Source organism: Branchiostoma lanceolatum, chromosome 2, assembly GCF_035083965.1.
Source record: "Branchiostoma lanceolatum isolate klBraLanc5 chromosome 2, klBraLanc5.hap2, whole genome shotgun sequence".
Classification (NCBI taxonomy): Eukaryota; Metazoa; Chordata; class Leptocardii; order Amphioxiformes; family Branchiostomatidae; genus Branchiostoma; species Branchiostoma lanceolatum.
In genome coordinates, this window is record NC_089723.1 from 26,960,884 (window position 1) to 26,980,127 (window position 19,244).

At 41.0% G+C, this 19,244-nt stretch overlaps 2 protein-coding genes across 2 annotated transcripts in view; one reads left to right on the forward strand and one right to left on the reverse strand.

Annotated features, from left to right (window-relative positions):
- Positions 1–19,244, forward strand: part of LOC136428289 (leucine-rich repeat serine/threonine-protein kinase 1-like) — a 33,808-nt gene that overhangs the window by 12,482 nt on the left and 2,082 nt on the right. Inside the window, exons 15-38 of the mRNA XM_066417683.1 lie at positions 303–446; positions 797–889; positions 1,260–1,369; positions 1,836–1,948; positions 2,237–2,389; positions 2,694–2,864; positions 3,221–3,379; positions 3,656–3,763; positions 3,967–4,132; positions 6,107–6,383; positions 6,780–6,992; positions 7,192–7,293; positions 7,682–7,827; positions 8,212–8,373; positions 8,724–8,842; positions 9,779–9,931; positions 10,305–10,556; positions 11,022–11,114; positions 15,557–15,781; positions 16,265–16,467; positions 16,899–17,013; positions 17,494–17,658; positions 18,547–18,693; positions 19,087–19,224. Of these exons, the coding sequence (XP_066273780.1) occupies positions 303–446; positions 797–889; positions 1,260–1,369; positions 1,836–1,948; positions 2,237–2,389; positions 2,694–2,864; positions 3,221–3,379; positions 3,656–3,763; positions 3,967–4,132; positions 6,107–6,383; positions 6,780–6,992; positions 7,192–7,293; positions 7,682–7,827; positions 8,212–8,373; positions 8,724–8,842; positions 9,779–9,931; positions 10,305–10,556; positions 11,022–11,114; positions 15,557–15,781; positions 16,265–16,467; positions 16,899–17,013; positions 17,494–17,658; positions 18,547–18,693; positions 19,087–19,224 (3,727 nt within the window). The remainder of the gene's footprint in view (positions 1–302; positions 447–796; positions 890–1,259; positions 1,370–1,835; positions 1,949–2,236; positions 2,390–2,693; positions 2,865–3,220; positions 3,380–3,655; positions 3,764–3,966; positions 4,133–6,106; positions 6,384–6,779; positions 6,993–7,191; positions 7,294–7,681; positions 7,828–8,211; positions 8,374–8,723; positions 8,843–9,778; positions 9,932–10,304; positions 10,557–11,021; positions 11,115–15,556; positions 15,782–16,264; positions 16,468–16,898; positions 17,014–17,493; positions 17,659–18,546; positions 18,694–19,086; positions 19,225–19,244) is intronic.
- LOC136428293 (cytochrome P450 2J4-like) lies at positions 10,685–15,270 on the reverse strand. Its single transcript, XM_066417687.1, has 6 exons — positions 15,150–15,270; positions 14,567–14,759; positions 13,948–14,137; positions 12,216–13,181; positions 11,807–11,990; positions 10,685–11,146 (listed from the first exon to the last, which is right to left on the reverse strand). The coding sequence occupies exons 2-6, from the start codon at positions 14,738–14,740 to the stop codon at positions 11,116–11,118; spliced, it is 1,545 nt and encodes a 514-aa protein (XP_066273784.1). The 5' UTR covers positions 14,741–14,759; positions 15,150–15,270; the 3' UTR covers positions 10,685–11,115.

A 19,244-nucleotide genomic window follows, 5' to 3' on the forward strand; every position in this document is an offset into this window, starting at 1 on the left:
AAGGATCATGGGGTAGTTGGTATCTATTAGATAGATTAACATTTTCTTAGCATGAAAGTTCATCTATGTTAGTGAGCAACATTATGGACAAACGACTAAACTTTACAAGACCAACATTGGAATCAATTGGGACGTACACATGTAACGGCGGGTTCTATAACTTTGAACATAAATTTACAAGTTCGACATTACATTACACCATTGTTGGTGGTCTGAAATGGTTGCATATTGACAGATGATAAATTAGATTGGTGGTGTTTGGGGATTTTCCGTTGTGGAGTTGATTTTAAGTCATATTACAGCCCTGAAGAGAAGAAAAAGAAGTGGAAGCTCTTTGGAAAAAAGAAATCAACAGGGGAGCCAGAAAGACCCAAGTCTGCTATGTTCTACAACGAGGATGACCACTATTCCAAGGAGATTGAATTTCCTGATATTTTCATTCCAAGGTATAAGCAGTGATGCTTTGAGAAATAATGTTTATCCTTATGAGGTAACTGTTCATAAGGGTGTTCACTGTCCTCTGTATCTGTCCATATTTAGATTTAAGGAAATTTCAAAACTTTCCTATTAAAAGTGAAGGAATAGTTGATTCATGTAGACAAGTGTAATACATGTATTTGATTAGTTTAAAAGTATTCTAGCAAAAAGTGTGTTAAGCAGCCTACTTGTTATCTTTTCATAATCTAAAAAGAAATGTTTGACCCAAATTTTCTCATTGTATCTGCTCTGGCCTTGTTCTGTTGTCTACTGCCCCAGAGTTGTTGACAGGTCTGTTATTTGCGTCTTTGTCACCAAGGTTACAGACCCTCCTGATGAATGACAACAACCTCCAGTCAGTGCCCAGTAGTATCTGCAAGTTGACACGGCTTGAACTGTTGGATCTCAGCAAGTAAGGAGAGGACATACCTTGTACACTTAATCAATTAGAGAGATATTGAGGTGAAGCTCTGTTCACCTTGACCAAAGCAAACCTGTCATATAGATCTAAAATACCGGTAACTAATGTACAGTAACATTTCACTGCATGGTATTTTCATGTCCGAATAATAAATAGTATTCTATTCATTCTTATTCTTTGTTTTGCACTAGTTACACATGTATCCACTGATTAATGAGTGCTCGATACAATGCTGAATATTCAGTGTTGTTCAGATCTGTCCCTCCCTGTTGTGTATGTTTTAACTTGACAATGCATGTCTCTCGTTACATATAGTTATCACCAGATCTTTCTAGACTGATTGTTTGACTAACCCACACAGTAACCCAGACTTGCATGAGCTGCCCCTTGCCCTGGGGAATCTGCGTCAGTGCTGGCAGCTGGGGATAGATGGCCTCTCCCTTCACCACATTCCCAACCATGTCAAACCTGGTGAGAGTCCCTCCACACTAACACTTCTCCAGTGGGAAACCCAGCTTCTATGTTGTTTGGGCACTAGATTTATTCTGTTTGTTGAATTGTGGCAAGGTGGTCTTGTGATTACGGGTTGTTGACTTGAGTAGGGGTCTTTCTCAGTATGAGTGGACCAAACCTTACAGTCTAGTTTTATGCAGCTTATACTTGCTGTACAAGACTGGTGTGTTACACCTTAAGGTAGTTTACCAGTTATGCGAAACAAGCAAGCCATATGTTTTCTACAAAAATGGCAACATACACATGACATAGTGTAAGTTTGAATCCAATTTTAGTCAGATTGCCCTATACATTGTATTGTAGTTGACTTTCTGTCTTACAGTACAACTTAGAATCATGGCATTTTCAACAGTGTGTTGTCAAAAGTTGAAATAGTCTTGATGTTAGCAACCAACAGAAATACTTATTATTGTGTTCATTTCAGTTGGCAGCAGCAAGTCCAGTCCCAAAGTCCGGGACCTGCTGGCATACCTGAGGGCACAGCTTAGAATGTCAGAACCCTGCAACAAGGTCAAGCTCATGCTGGTTGGAAAAGAGGTAACTATCAGGAAGTTATCTCTAAATAGAGGTTATGCTTTGTGATTGGAAAACAATTAGAACACAAGAAATTGATTTGATTCAGTAGTTATTAGCTTAACAAGTAACTTGATGCTAAGTAGTTTTACTGACTCAGATTCATACCTTTTTATGGAATACCTGTTTTTACACAAATTTAGAAATTGGGCTGTCTTTAGTATATCTCATTATACATGTACATGGATTTGCATGTTTGTCCTTGTGGTTTCAATATTCTCATTTTATCTAATGATTGAGGATTGATTGCAGGGTACAGGCAAAACCACCGTGCTGGATGTGTTGATGGGAAACCCTGCACAGCAGCACATGCCCACCAATGGAGTATTGGTTAGTCAGTGGTGCTGTCAGCCCCCAAGGAGAAGAACCTCTGGACTATTCAACAGCTTGCCACGAGATGCCAAGGTGTGCAGCTGTCATTGTACTTGGGCTGTTTCCCACTAACCTTTTTGTTTAGAGTCAGACAACTGCTTTGGTGTTGGATGAAAGAATGTAGAATATTCCAAAGGCAATTTTCACTTTTGAAACAGTTGGTTGCCTTTAAAACATCCTTACATGCAACATACAGGAAGTGCATTGAGAGTGGCCCTAGGCAACAATTCCAGCCAATTGGGGCACTGTTCTTACCTATCTATGTAAAGCAAAAAGGAAAACAAAACCAAAGGAGTAATGATTAATCTTACAAAATGATGATGTCTTTGATCATCAGCTGCAAGCTCCCGAGGTCATCTTTAACACTTGGGACATGGGAGGACAGGAGGTGTACTACCCCACGCACCAGTGTTTCCTGTCCCAGAACACGCTGTACCTGGTCACCTACAATCTTACTCTCAGAGAAAAGGGCATCAGCAACCTCAAGCCTTGGCTGCTTAACATTCAGGTGAGCGAAAACAGATCTTCCCTTTGCAACAGGGCTCACTTAAAATCTCAGTCATGGAAGGTCCTACTCTGTTTCGAAAGTAAACTAGAATATTCCCTTTCTCGTGTGACATGCACATCAACTAAAACTTTTTTTTCTCTACAGTCATGACTCATGTCACATGTCACATCATGTCAGTACATTGTACAAGAATTGAAGCTGACAAAAAAAAGATTTCTATTTTCCTTTGAAATATCATCTATTTGGGGCTGTATAGTAAAGCTACTTTTATGTTATTTTTCACCCAGTATGATAAGCCATGATTTTACATGTGTCTGTCTTCTATCATGGCTCTCCCACTTTTGTTGATGTTGCAGGCTCGAGCACCAAACTCATGTGTCATCATCGTTGGCACATTTTTGGACTGTGTTCCAAAGCACGAGAGGCATAGACAGGTGACAGCCATGAGAGAGATGATTCGTCAGAAATATCTTGAACCTGTCAAGGGTTTCCCAGATATCAGGGCTATACAAGAGGTAGGAATAAGACACATCTTTTATGCTCAAGGATCATTAGATATCTAAAGTCATTAAAACTTTGTATTGTGACATTAATGTAGCTGGGTACTGTCATAGTGATCTTGTACAATGTAGCATGAAAAAGTGCAGGAACAGTTTAAAAAGTTGGATGCCCTTGCCATCAATGTCAGCACTATAGGAAAATTCATAAGGCTTTTCAAAAATAGAACCTATGATTGAAGCATTATCAGTCCTCAGTTTTTTCATGCTGATGGTATGTGTCTTCTCCACCAGGTGTCGTGCACTACCGGAGAGGGTCTGGAGGAGTTGAGGCAGGCGGTGCATGATGTGGCATGTAACATGAAGGACAGAGACACCGGCGAGAAGCTAGTTGGCAGAAAGGTAATGTTTGGGCATGATGACATTTTTATATTCAGACATCTGATTTCTCACTATCTTGAGAATATTTTCATGGCCCTTCTAAAGAAAGTTTTTAAGGATTATTCTCAACCTTTCTCTCTTAAAGATTGTATTGCTATTTCAATGTCTGATACCTTGCATAATACGTTTGGAACCCAATGTACTGTATGATTGTGTTATATCAGGTTCCGAGGAGCTACCTTGAGCTGATGAAGGCAGTGGAGGAGGAGGCCCAGTTCAGACTGGAGACTGACAGACTCCCTGTGCTGAATGAGGAGGAGACAGAGTTCTCTGCCCTGGTGCAGAACCTGCCTGATAATGACATCACCACCAAGGAGGACAGGCAACTGGGTAAGGCCTAGGAAAATTTATGTTGACTGTGTTCCGATTATGGTCGCGAAAAAAGTAAGGTCAGTAGGTAGAGATTCTCTTTTTTTTTTAGATTTCTGCAAAAGTGATCCAACAAGTAGTTTTAACCCTCAAACCACCGTAGCTTTTTTACGACGAATCTTACCGTATGGGGTCAAAACTGACCCCACAGTGTTTTCTACAAATATAGCTTTATTGGTGCCTATTTTTGTGGTTTGTATATATGTATAGTTTAAGTAATCTATAAGGGACAGTTTGACATGATTAGATGTGAATAGTTTTTGCTCATTATCATAATTTATGCAAAAATAGGGAACATCGTCTTTTGCAACTAACGCTATTCAGACAAGCGGGCTCTTTTGAGGCCTGCGCCAACACTTGATGTCATATAGCATCTGAATGGCTTACGCTAGAACAACCAAACTTGGTCACCTTTGCTAAAATTTTGTTGGCAACAATTTGACTTTAATGAAATATCTAATCAATTTTTTCATGTTGCTATGGAAACCGATTTTTTAGAGCCATATTTGGAAAAAGTCGCTAATTTTGGATTTAACAAGAATGTAATTCTAGGGCTGTCTTTTTAAATTGCATTTATTTTCTTACATCAATACCAACCAATTTAATTCACTATCACTTGTATGATTTAATATTCATAATTTATGCATATTTGATTACGTCATCGGTCAAAATCTAAAATGGCGGACGATATAATTAGATAAGCTGTAACCGGCTATTTGAACCCCAAATTTCATCATTACCATGTTTATTCAAACAGAAACAATCTTAGTATAATCGTTTTGGGCCATTTTCATTGTGATATTAGGTTATATGATGAAAAAAATGCATTTAAAATAATTCAAGATGGCGGAACCAAGATGGCGGATTTCGCTAGTGTAACTTTATATGAATATAATTTCTATGACGTCATTTTGACGTCGTTCCTATTGTCATCTACAAATAACGTCTTTGGATACATCATGATTTATCATACAAATTTTCTATTTAAGTTTTATCGCGTACCTTTGAATTATACGAAAATACCCAATTTGTTAGTTTTCGTCAATAGAATCACATAAATGACGTCATGATACGTCGCAACGTCATTAATCTTTACGTACATTTAAAAAATTTGTTTTTTTACGTTTCTACAAAATTATATTTTGACACTATGATCATAATAACCCTTATCATACATGTTTCTAGATGACAAGTATCAAACAATAGGGAATATGAGTGCAGATTTTGCTGGGGTCAGTTTTGACCCCACTGGACCATGCGTAAACTTTCTACGATAACTTAATCAACAATGAGCCAATCTCAGTAAAAACTTGTGAGAAGTTATAAGACATATATACAAACAAACTCATAGAAGGAATTTTGTTTTCGACTCGAAATGTCAAAATGGCACATGTTGATGTACGCCTGGGGTCAGTTTTGACCCCATACGGTGGTTTGAGGGTTAAATTCATTAGATCTATGTAAAATTGAATGTATCGAGACATCATAGTTTGATTATACAGGTAAACATGACTGTACAAGGCTACCATAACAATTTTTATTGCAACAGAAATGACAAGGTCATGTTGGAAAACTATTTTACAACATTATGTTATCATCACTCAGATATCAGAACGGAAATTTTATGTCTCTTGCCAGCAGTCGACCCCTCAAAAAAGACTTAGTTAGACTAGGGTCAGCAGGTTTCTGCTAGGGTCTGTGTGGTAACTGTAAACGCAACATTTTTTTCATAGGCCTAAGGTCAATGGTACAGAGCCGGTACAAGCTTATCTGCAGATAGTCACTGTGAGCTTGTACCTTCAGGCTGGAAAATTATTGCATTTTAGGAAAAAAATTCCGTTTTCAGTTTAGATTTGGATGTAGGAAAAGGGCTATTTTGTGCTTACTGTTGTTTTTCTATGTTTGCATATTAAGCCTTTTTGGTTCTTGTTCTAGCTGTGAGGTTCCTCCATGAGATCGGCGCCCTGGTCCACTTCAGTGACCACCTGCGTGGACTGGACTCTCTCTACTTCCTGGACCCGTCCTGGCTCTGCGACATGCTGGCTAAGGTCCTCACTGTGGAGGAAATCAACCGCTTTGTTAGGAACGGTCGCCTCCACAAAAACGACGTGCCCTTCTTGTTCAAGGACTCCCGTTTCCCTGAGCAGTTCATCCCCAAGTACCTTCAGCTGCTGGAGAGGTTTGAGATTGCCATGGCTGTGGACGACCAGGAGTGAGTCACAACTCGCTTTAGTTTCTTTCAGATTTAATGAGTAGTTCAAATTACTGCTTGGACAATTTGTATTTCTATGGAGCAAGTTAAAGCCTTAAAATTGATAGTATGAATTCTATTGTCAGTATGTATAGGATGGAAAACTTTGTGCATGTTTCTAGCTTTCAAAGTCGTGTGTACTTCTATTCTAAATTCATGTTGAACGCACCGTAACAGATCCAGCATAATTTGTACACTCAGTAGATTAGTTACAATGATTGATATTGTGTTAGGGAAGAGACATGCATTTTGGATACAGTGGCAATGAAGGTTATTTGTGAAAGTGTAAGAGTGACATAACACAATGCAGCAGTAGATTTGATGTCTAAACATCCCATTATATATCCATGTATCCAGGCTACTTGTCCCGTCCCAGCTGCCCCAGGGAGCCCCTGCTGCAACAGAGTATGTGTCCCGTAAACTCCTGCGGAGGTACTACCGCATGGTGTACGTCCCCAGTGGCTTCTGGAGCAGGCTCATCTCCAGACTCATCATCGGCCTGGAGCGAATCAACAGGCAGGAGAGGAAAAGCCAACTGCAACAAAAGCTTGCATCGTGGAAGGAGTCAAGGTGGGTACATGTGTATATAGGGACTCATTCTCCTATGCAGAGTCTCGCCCATGGCCTATACATTGGGGAGGCTCTGTCAAACTGGGCTGAGGTTTCCACTTATAAGCTTGGCCTCTAACCAGCTGTCAGCCAATCAGAGAATCAGCTTTGCTTTAAAAAAAACATTTACATTGACTTTTTTTCTGTTTTTTCCTTCCAGGGTGATCAAGCGCCACCCCAGTAAGAGCTTCAAACTGCAGCTCCAGAGGAGCTACTACTGGAGGGAGGCTATGGAGGTGGTGTACCAGGGAGGGGAAGTCAGGTGAGAATCACTTGCCAGAGGATTTGTTACCTAATTAGACTTCCTCTACTACTTGTCCATTTGCTGTAATGGCTGTAGCACTGCTTCAGCACCAAGGACAGGGCCAAAGCTAGTGCACAGCAACAGTGTTCAGCCAGGGCTTCAGTTCTGTGTTTCTGAGCTGTGCAACTTGTCTTGTCAGTGGCCCATTCTCCATGCATGTTAGACTCTCATTGTCAATCAATTAATCAATCAATCAACCAATCAATTGTACATTATTAACTACCCACTGATATATATACATCATAAACTGACAGATGTAGTAAAGCATTATTAGGTAGTGCTTCTGAAATACCATAATCCTTCACCTTAGATTACTATAGCTATGCTTTCCTTTGTTGTCCTTCAGAGTCCAGTCCCTGGCCAGCAGTGCTGGAGTGGACCCATCAGGGATGGATGGGGTGGAGATCATTGTCAAGTCAGAGACAAATGACTTCTCAGTCATGGGTTTCATCGCCGACCAGATCGACATCCTGATCATGGAGTGGTTCCCTGGTAAAGTTAAAACTCATATCTGCTTAAGTTCTGACCTAACCTTAACTTTCACAAGCACAGACACACACACAGGCATAAACACTCACCTACACACACACACACACACACACACACACACACACACACACACACACACACACACACACACACACACACACACACACACACACACACACACACACACACACACACATACACACACAGATAAACACAAATACACACACGCATACACACAACTCATACACAGCCTATAAGATATTGCTGGTGGTGCCAGTTCCTTAATTCCAGTCCAGTCAGTTAGTGTTGAACTACATGTATAGTCACACTCTCTCCAGTGGCTTCTCCTACATACCTCATCATGTCTTTCTCTCATCACTTGTGCAGGTTTGAAGCAGGAGGTGGATGACGAGGGCAGGCCGCTGGTGCAGTGTGTCATCCCCTGTCCCGAGTGTCTCAGGAGACATCCTCACAGGAACTCAGCGGTGATGGACCCCAACAAACCCCACGAGTTCATGTTTGAAGAATGTGGTTTGGTGGCCTTGCAAGGTGAATATGACAAAATCGTTTTGATAAATGATCTAACAAAATGGGGTATAATTTTTAGATTTTTGTATTGATCACAAGTTGCTTCCATGATTGTACTGTCAAATAACATGTACTAGTCGAGATACTACAGTTACTATTGGTTCAAAAAAAGATTGGCTAGGTTTGTGTTCTTACAGGTTCCCAGTGGGGCTTTGTATCATTGCATCATTTGGAATCATTGCTAGCCATGAATTGTAGAGGTCAATTCTTTTTCCTCGAACATTTATTGCGTTATCTGTTGGATTTAAATACAATCACGTTACTACATATACTACAACTATCACTTGTGGCTGTCCAATATCGTGTAACAGAAGACACAGTGGAGTGTCCCAAACACCCTGACACGCCTGTCCAGCTGGCTGAACTGGTGCCAGATCTCCTCCTGGTAGACCTGCCAGAGAAGCTGGTAATGCAGCAGGAAGACTTAAAGGTTGGTTCAGACGTCATCAACAGATCTTTCAGCTTGCAGATATCTGTCTGTCGCAGTTCCTCCAGAGCCTCTTCCTCTGCAGCTACAGGAGTCAGGACCACCAACCAGGGGGGCATCCTTTCTCTTGGTTTCACACTCTCCTTCACTTGCAGATAAGCCGGTCCCTTGAATCAAGAGCTCTTTCAGCTTGCAGTCTTCTGTCTGTCGCGTGTCCTCCAGAGCCCCTACCTCTGCAGCTACAGGACCATCTGCCAGGATGGTCTCTCCTTGACTTGCAGATGAGTTGATCCCTTCATCTCCAGGTCTTCTCCTGTTCTGGCAGCCCATCTGCATCTCAGTATCACACCTCTTCCAGTTTCAGTTCCTCTGACTCAGCTACAGGACCACCAGCCAGAGGGCATCTTTCTTTTGTTTCTGACACCCTGGCTCACCTGCAGATGGGAATGAAGCTGTTTGCCTTTCACCGTACTACTTTCTGCATCTGCATTGCAGCACAGCTACTGCCTTCCTCCTTTGCGAATGACCTCCTGTCTTTGCTACCTTAGCATGCTTAGCCTTCTACTGCTTGTTATATATACCAACTATTCATCATATAAACGTTATGCCGATTAGACAGTCTACAGCACTACACAATCTTAGCATATATATGCATGTACCTCAAAATCTACAAGAGGGTGACAAAGTGCGCTAAAGCCGGCGTCACAATTCATGCGAGCGTCGGCCGACTTTGTAGATTGCCTGGGGCTCGACGAATTTCAAAATTGCTCGAGCGTCGACCGTATTTTCCAATGAAAATCTTGGGAGACGTCCGTCGAACACTAAAAACTAAAAATCCCGCATGAGATGGTACCATCTGAAGCTTGGCAACACGTTGGCCGAGCTGAATTTCCTATTTGTGACGGGGACTTAAGGGAGATATTTTTCATGTTGTCTCAGGTGGAGTTTACAAAGGAACAACTGCTCGGTGTGGGAGGTGTGGGGGGAGTCTACAGGGCGCAGTACAAGGGGCAGGAGGTGGCTGTCAAGTGTTTCCACTCAGAAGAGAAAATCAGGAGAGCTGCAGCCTCAGCAAGCAGTCGGGAGAGTAGGGTAAGTTTTGTAGAGTGTAGGATAGCTCGTCTCAAATTTTCAAAGGATAGACCAATCCGGCATGGATACAAATGTTATATATTTTCTAGACTAAGTGTAAATATCAATGGTATCTTATGAAATACAAACTGTTTAATCTCATACCTCAAGCTTTCATTGAGCCTCACAACCTTAGATGGAATATTCAGTAAAGCTGTGCAATAATACACTGGAGTACAAAAAAATATTAATTATTGGTAAATTACTTTTGAGATTGACTGACAGAGACTAGGGCTTCTGTGCATTGTAGTGAAGTTTACATATTTTGAAGTTGTTTCTACATAGATTCTACATGTACATCCTAAAGATTTAAAACTTGATCTCGTCCAAACAGGGAAGTGACGACACAGAAAGTCCGATCAGTTCTACCAGCAGTGCGCCCAGTTTTGATGGACAGCTCCTGCGGACCCTTCAGGGTACCCAGGCGGTGAAGGCCTTCTCGGAGCTGCGGCGTGAGGTGATTGTCCTGCGGAAGCTGCACCACCCCTGCGTGGTGTCGCTCCTTGGTGTGTCCAGACGGCCGCTCTGTCTTGCCATCGAGCTGGCCCCCATGGGCAGTCTGCGGTCAGTCTTGGATGCCAAGCAGGTAATAAGGCCACATCATGTTAGTTTTATGTATCATTTCATCTGGAGTCTACAGATCTGACGTGAGTGTTCCTGTATAGAATCTTACTGCATGTGCTCATTTGAAACTATGATGGGACCATGCTACTGTAATGTCACATCTTTTGCCTTTTTTGTATGGACATCTGCAACACCTAAGTTAAGGCAATTAGGCAAAAATCAATAAAGTAATATTGTATAACATTTAGAGCTACATATGTGATAGACCTTACAACATAATGACAACAATTTAACTTAGACTGCTGATAGAAAGTTTGGGAACCATTCGGCTCACATTGAGATTCATAACATTCTAGATATAAAACTGCATAAACCTGACACACTTTCGGATGCAAATGAACTACCGGTTAACACAAGATGCCTTAAAAAGCCTATTCCTACGTAAACTATGTACAATTTGGAAAACTGAACTGTGAACTTCCTGCAGGAGGAACGAGGAAACTGGACCGTGGAGAAGAACCATGGAGCCCCGTTTGGCCTGCTACTGGAGAGAGACATCACATACAAGATTGTCCTGCAGGTCAGTTTCCTCTCATTTGTACTATCCACCAGATACAGTTGTGATAGATGTAATGAAAAATAGGTTTTGAGGTACTCATAGTAAGGCTGTTATCATGGACAATAACGTTATATATGTATCAAAATAGTAGACCTTACATAGTATACTAAATGTATTAGACCACTAGACATTTGATAACTTTAAGCAATGCTTGAACTTATAATTAGATTATACAAAGTTTAGATGAGACAAGTAGGTTGGTATATAACACCATCATCATCAGGTTTCTTACTCTTAAGTTAAAGAGTTGAAGCATACACAAAGTTCAGCTTCCAGTATATACTAACAAGCCATGAGAAGTTGTTAATTCAAGCAGCCACCAAATGAATGCACTTGCCAAAGAATCTGGTGCACCACACTCACTTATACCAGTTGACATTATCTATCTGTTACATTGACATAAGATATAGAGCATGAAAAGTAACTTAAGAAAATACAAGATTATGGGTGAGAAACATGCTTCTCCCCTTTGTGAAGGGTGGTGTTACCCTAATGATGACCATTTAAGATATTGTATATTTTCAGACAGTTACATCTTTTGCTTATATTGGTGTGATGGTACCATCAAAACCATTCATTGATATGCTGTACCACTGCTTGTTGGCTTAATATAGAAACAATGACAAAGTGGCAAATTGAATGCAGTGGCGTACTATTCTCTTGGAATGGCACACAGCTCATAAGATGCAGGGTTATAGGTAGCAACTCCAAGGATCCCCTTGGTGGTTGGCTTAGCGGCTCCCTCTGGCAGTTTGAAAGTGAAGTGCTGCAGCAGGTGGGCAAAGAACAGGAACAGCTCCATCTTGGCCAAATTCTCCCCCAGGCAAATACGACGACCTGCAGGCCACAAAAGGGAAATCTGTCTTGTTGACAAACATACCGGCAAGTAACAATAAATTAAGTAACAGGTAAAAGTCTATACTAAACTATGGGAAGGATTCTGTCCCGTTAATCTGATCATTACTACCCAAATACACTTCACTAAAGCAAATGACTTTAGAGAAGCAATTTTTGGCATCCAAATACTGATATATAAGAGGGCCCAACAGAAGTCAGTCTTACCTGTGGAGAATGGAATAAATGTTGGATCCTTGACAAACTGCCCATTTTCATTCAGAAACCTGTGAGGCTTGAAGACGCCTGGCTCAGGGTAGTGTACAGGGTCGTAGAAAACTGACCATAGCACAGGCCAAACCATGGTGCCTTCTGGGATGTCGTAACCAAAGAGGTTGGTATCGTTGGATGTGGCATGAGGGGGTCCCAGAGGTGAAATGGGGCTGATACGCATGACCTCAGTGATGACAGCCTCTGTGTAGGGCAGCTGACTGCGATGTGTGATTGACATGACGGTGTCACGTCCAACCACACTGTCAATCTCCTGCTGTACCTTCTGCTGTACCTCGGGGTACAGCACCATGTACAGCAGTGCCCATGTCAGAGTGGTGGATGTGGTCTCGGACCCAGCGACAAACAGGTCTGAAATCGCATAGCTCAGCTGATTCTCATCAAACCCTTCCTCATGCCCTTCTTCGTCTTGTCGATTCATCTCCAGCAGATAGCTGTCGATGAAGTCACGAATGTTAGAGGGGTCAAATGTGTTCTTGTGTTCTATCATGAGTTCACGTAGAGTGTCTAGAACATCCTCTGCATTCTTTAGCATCTTGTCTACAGCCTTCCTGACTGCCGGGATGTGTCGTAACCAGGGGAAGAAGTTGGTTGCTCCAACTAATTCTTGTTCACCAAAGTTCTGAGTGATCCTTTCCATCAAGTACTGAAACTTCGGGTCACTGTACTCAAACCGTGAACCAAAGACAATGGAGCAGATGACATTGCCGACAGCATTTTGAAGAAGGGGCCTGACATTGAAGGGTGTGTTTGCTGTCTGTAGGATTTCTTCCTTCAGACCTTCAGCCTCCTCCAAGATCTTGCCTTCCATGCTGCGTTTCCCGAACCCAAAATCACGCAGACTCTTGAGAGCAAACTTTCGTTGCTGCTTCCAAAATGAGCCATATGGAGTGAAGGTTAGCCCTGTAGTAGGGAAAATAGAAGTTATTGTGTTGAGTAAAAAGAACACCATTTTACTTTGGAAAACTTCACCAATAACTTATGTTTAAGCTGACCTTCCGCAATCTGATTTTTGACAATGAATATACTGTATGGTCCATGATCAGAAAATGTCAGGTGTTGCACATAGCAAATTAGTAGTGAATTACAGCATTGTTGTACAAACACAATGCGGGGCTCGAAATACTGGGTGCGTGTGCACCTCTGTGCACCCAAAATTGGGACTGTGTGCACCTAATTTTTGACTGTGGGTGCACCAGTGCACCTAGGTATTTTTGTACCCTATAGAGTAAAGGTACTGTTTTACACAAGTATACAAAATATTCTTGAAATCTAAGTATCAGAAAAAGCAATGTAACCTTTTGTTGCACTTTTTTTGATGTATTACTTGTTTGAAATTTTGAAGTCAGCTACTGTAAATTAACAGAATTAAAGATTTAAGTTCTTAAGAGAGGCAGTAGTGATTATTTGTAATTATGTTTTGCTGACATTCAACTTTATTTCATGCTGTGCACCTAATTTTTTCGCTTGCGTGCACCAGTGCACGTATTTCCAAATATCAATTTCGAGCCTGCAATGTAGTCTCTCAACAGTGGCCAGTTAGCATCATGCAGGAAGTGACTTTTCAAAAAAATACATTTCATCACTCAACCATCTCTGTATTGTAAGATTCACATAGTTCAATTAATACATGAATGACATAATTAGGAAATGCGAAAGGAAAGCTTACCATTTTTGGTAACACCCATCTGATCAAAAACGTACAAAGATGGTCGGCTTGAGAAGTCTTCCCCTTTCTTGACCAAAGCTTCATGAATGGCCTCATAGCCACAGAGCACGACGACATCCTTTGGTCCCATCCTGATGTGGAACACATCTCCATACTTCTCCCTCATGGCAGTCAGCCCAAGGTGTGGATACTAAAAGAAGAGGGACTTTTAAGTGGTTGCATTTAAACAAATTTTTAGAATGTAAACAGTAATCTTTGATGCCTTCAGTTAGTAAGATTGAATGTAAGAATTGTAGCAAGTATGTGATATAGAATGTTTATGTAATGACTGTATAACAATATATGACAACAACTACAACATTTAATATGATATGATGGCAGATTTGGACAAATGTGGCAAAGTGCATAACTTGAAAATTAAGTCTCAAGATTTTCTTTTAGTTGGTACTAGTTTAATATTTTTCATATATTTGTACAAATTTCATATTTTATTATCATCTTCTAAAGTTATTGACACTAAAGATTAAGCATGATGCGTTTTTAAGTCAGCCATTATTTGTAATAATTGGAAACAAAATACATTAGCTCGCTCTGTGGGTTACCAATCCCAGGCACTGACCTTGCGAAGTGCTGGGATGTGTCCCAAGACTGGCCACCCCCAGGGCCCTGGGGGGAGGTTCTTCCTCGGCCTGAGGTACCAGAAGGTCAGCAGAAGGACAGAGACAAGGACAAGGGCTGTCTGCACATCACAGTAGGCAAACAGCCTGGCAGCAAGGCTGGACAGCACGGACATCTTGGTTAACTTTGTCAAGCTGAAAAAGATCAATTTGTACATATAACTTAGATCTTTATCTGGTATGCTGTTTTTTCAACATTATGATAACAAGGGAGTTTTTGGGTTCACATTTCTAAAAACTGTTAACATTTCTTGTTTCAGGTGCTTTGTTAGTCAATCCCCAAACAGGTCCTGTTTCTTGAAGTATAGAATTTTCTGTGACCTTCAGAATAGAGGTCAAACTTGCGTGATTGAAGCAACACACAAAACTGTACTGATTCATGTTTCTGACATGTAACCTTAAAACTAAATTGAAGGCACTCTACTTGCAAGAATTAGGTGTATTATATGTGCATGGTGTTTCTGCCCTGATCTAAATCAAATCCTGAGAAATAGTGTGCTAAAAGTTAGAAAGAAACTTGTTTACCTCACTAAATGCCCCTCCGTTGCTGTACCTGGCAACCCCACCTCTGTTAGCTCAGCCCAAGGTCAGGGCAAAGGTCACTGCACTCAGGTAGCCTTTTGGAATGAACCATGTTACTATTGAAGAGGGGAAAACTTGATTTTCATGTTGCACTATTCACAGGTACGAGGTCTTAAGTATGTTACGTTTTAGTTTTAACTCAGGATGTATTTCCATTGCTGCACCTGGATTTCATTTTGAGTAAAAGAATGAATATTGTGACAATACAATACAATCAACAAATCTTCAAATTAACAAACTGATTGAAAAATGTGGAAATCTTTTTGGCTTTGATATTTGCCTGTTTCCTCAGTCATCATGACTTGTAAAAAAAATGTTCTTCTAAGAAATTAGCTACTCTATATTTTCAGGTGGCGTCAGCCCTAAAGTACATTCATGACAGGGAGATCGTCTACTGTGACCTGAAGTCTGACAATGTGCTTGTGTGGAGCCTGGACCCACGAGTGCCCATCAATGTCAAGATCTCGGACTACGGAATATCCCAGTTCAGCTCGCCTCAGGGCGTGCTCAGCACTGACGGGACGCCGGGATTTCAGGCTCCTGAAGTCCGACCTGGCATGGTGTATGACTTTAAGGTCAGTGAAATGAAGTTTCTTCAGAGGTAATGAAATGTTTCATCCCCACTTAAACCACATGTACCTGTTATCATGATTGCTTAATACATTTAGAGATAGCAATCGTCGATTCTACATTTGTATGGTCTCTATCAACAGAGACCCCGATCAGGACATGGAATAAGTTAAGGTGGTCTCCCATTTATAAATCCTGAATCTCAGGTACGTCCATTGATCTAGAGAGCAAAGGGTTTAAGAAGGCGGTCAACTGATATGACTTATGCAAATGAGGACCTTGTTTGCATAATGAATGAGGTACATTTATGATACGTCACTGAAAAAGGTTAACATCAGTTAGGAAAGGTATGAGATTTTATTGCATATTCTTTTTTTTGGAGTTTTTAAAGTTGAATGAAATTCATACACTTCACCAATCATTATGTTTCAAATTATGATTGATAAAAAATGTTAGATGGTAACTCCCATGTATCATGTATTTTGTAGGTTGATATTTTCTCCTATGCAATGCTCCTGTATGAGTTGTCCACTGGACTGCGTCCCCTGGCTCAGTACAGCAGTGGCCTGGAGATCGCCCAGTCCCTTCGGGAGGGCGTCCGTCCCTCTCTGTCAGACCACAACATCAGCATCAACTTCCCCTGTCTGGAGATGGTCATGAGAAAGTGCTGGGTGGCTGACCCTCAACGCAGGTCAGTAAAATAACTTTTCTTCGGCAGTTGATTGTTCCCCAAACTAGTATGAATTTTTAGCAGCTGCACTTTTGTATGAAATCTAATCTTATCTAATCTAGTTCTGGACCAAGTGATCAAGATGGAACTCTCTTAATCTGACAGAAGTGAACACCCAACTTCAAAATTAAAATTCCCTAGAATAGGCTAGTGTTACTTTAAGTAAGTGAATATCATTTTGTGAACAGTTAGTGAGTTACCATACATGTATAAGATCAATGTTGTATGGATAATACCCTGAGAGAATAATGTTAGTTTTAAGTCTTGAATTACAGATGTAGCGGTGAACCATTGCAGTAAGTCTTAATATCCTATCAAAATTAGTAGTTGTGCATGTAATAGCAACCAGCCCATCTTGTCATTGCTACCTTTCTCTCTCTTTTCCCCCATAGGCCCACAGTAAAGGACATCATTGATCAGCTGAAGGAAATGACCTTCATCAGTCAGCAGAGAGTGATAGAACTGAACAGCCAGCTGGTCAGCAGCATGCTGTCCATGCAGACACAGGTAGGACAGCAGTATGTAAATTTGGTATAGGTAGGACAGCAGGATGTAAAGGTGACACAGGTATTGCAGCAGAGTGTAAATTGAAATTTGTTTTTGCTTCAAGGACCAGAATCGAAGTTGGGTCTTGAAAATGGTCCTTGTTGCAAAGTGCATGACTGAAGATGATAAACTGAATTTTCTCAGAACAGTGTCTTTGGACAAAAAGTGCCTGCCAGGGGCTTTCATAGAGTAGGCTTAGAGTAATAAACAGCAGTGGTTAGGAAAATTAATTCATATCTATTTAATGAATTATTATTATTAGACTTAAAGCCTTTATGTGAAAAATCTATTGCTTGTCTAAGTGTGTTAGGCTTTGGATTTCTTAATAATGACAAGTGTCATGCAAAATGTAGAGATATGCTTGTTTTACTGTCTGGGTCATTACAAGGTGTCAATGATTCTATCTTGAATTTGTTCATGATGCTTGTCGCTTGTCTACAGGACAGCAGAAACACCGTGGGTGTGTGGGGAGGGGAGGGGGGCAGGAGAACCTACAGTGTTGTAGACGTGGAGCAGGAGGTGTTCAGGATAGACCAGAAGAAACTTCCTGGATCAAACATCTTCTGCATGGCTGGAGTTGGTGGCAACATCTGGGCAGGCACTGGGGTAAGCAATATGCAGGGCCAATTAGCAATCATTTCATTTGGAAATGATTTTGTACCTTGAAGGCAGCCAGAGCATTTTATGAGGCTTGAAAACTGAATATTCAAGTTGCTGTAATCTTTATGAAATTGACATTTGATTCCACTGTTTACCACATTTGCGTGCGGATTTCTTATCAAAAGTGCTCAAACCCAGCACAAAAATAAGCTACATGGTGAACTTTTAGTTTCACGCGCCTAGTGTAAATAGACCGATACCATAGCCTCGCCCACCTCCGTCAAAACGTAGAAATGCAAAATTAAAACATAAAAATGCAAATATTTTGACGGACATGCGGTCACTCTCTCATTGGTCGAACCGCTAATTATGATGGACAACCAGGATCAGTCTATTAGGGCTTGGATTTTCTACCAGGTCTCACCACACAACGACATCGTATATTTGCTCCTTTAATGTCGATATGTAATGGTATAGTGTTATTGAAACTATGCTATGTGTAGGAATGACTAGAAATTGGATTTATTTCATTCAAGTTTCAAGCCTCATAAAATGCTCTGGATGCCTTTAAAATGTACAAGTTTCATTGGTTAACGGTAAACCAGCCATCATGGCGGCCCTATTGATGATGTCATGTGTCACATGACCTCAGGATGATTGCTTGTTTTGATTCTGAAGAAAGCTGCAGTGCGACAGTCAAGAGTTCTGTGGTGCTGACTAAGATTGCGTAGTAACAAAGCTTTAGCTCTTTACTAGTAGTGAAAACTTTGTTACTACACAATAAGTTGAGCACCTCAAATTCCCGAGTTCTAACTTGTATACTAACTTAACGTTACCTTTTAGCTTTTTACTAAGAGTAAATGTTGGTGCTGTTTTGTCCTTTCCAATCCACAGGCAGGTGAGATAGAGGTGTATGGCCACAGGAGGGCAGTGGGACTACAGGACCACCTGTGGACCATCAGGTGTGCACCAGGTAACCAGGTGCTCTCACTGCTGACCCACCAGGTGAAAGAAGTGGAGAACCTGTCATCAGTCAAACAGGTGTGTTTCCTGTGGAGTGTATAAGGCCACACCAAGTTATTATTCTTGGTTCTCTAAGTTTCACATGAATAGAATGGAACGGGAAGGCGAAATAGGAATAAGACCAAAAAAAACCCATTCATTTGTATCAATGAAGCCAGCAATGTCAACATACCAGGCTGTTCAACACTTCAAACAATGAATTTTTGACTTATTGTGAATTTGGTAATGAAACAACAGGAAGACTATAACTTTTTTCAAATGCTGTTGCATTTGGACTGTAACTGCCATGGCCAGCAATAGCTAGCATATTGGGGTTCAGAACTCCAAGTTCCTAGTCATCCTTTTCTAAAAGTCAAATCTGCAAACCTTTATTAAAAGGTGATTTGATCATAGTTTCTATTCTGTTGACAGAGAAAGAAGAGGCAGTACCAGCACGTGTATGTTGGTCTGGATAACGGTACCGTGAGGCTGTACAGGAGAGCCATCCCTGACAATGTGGACCAAGGTGATGACACCATCAGCAGAACAGAGTCAATGGTCATTACTCAGGTGATGTTACTTTCTACTCA

Coding starts and splice junctions, on each gene's coding strand:
- LOC136428293 (XM_066417687.1), bottom strand. CDS start 14,740: ATGTCCGTGCTGTCCAGCCTTGCTGCCAGGCTGTTTGCCTACTGTGAT. Junction 14,138..14,566: donor ACATCCCAGCACTTCGCAAG/GTCAGTGCCTGG, acceptor CTCTTCTTTTAG/TATCCACACCTTGGGCTGAC. Junction 11,147..11,806: donor TGTGCCATTCCAAGAGAATA/GTACGCCACTGC, acceptor TCACAACTGTAT/CTGGTGGATAGTACAAATGA.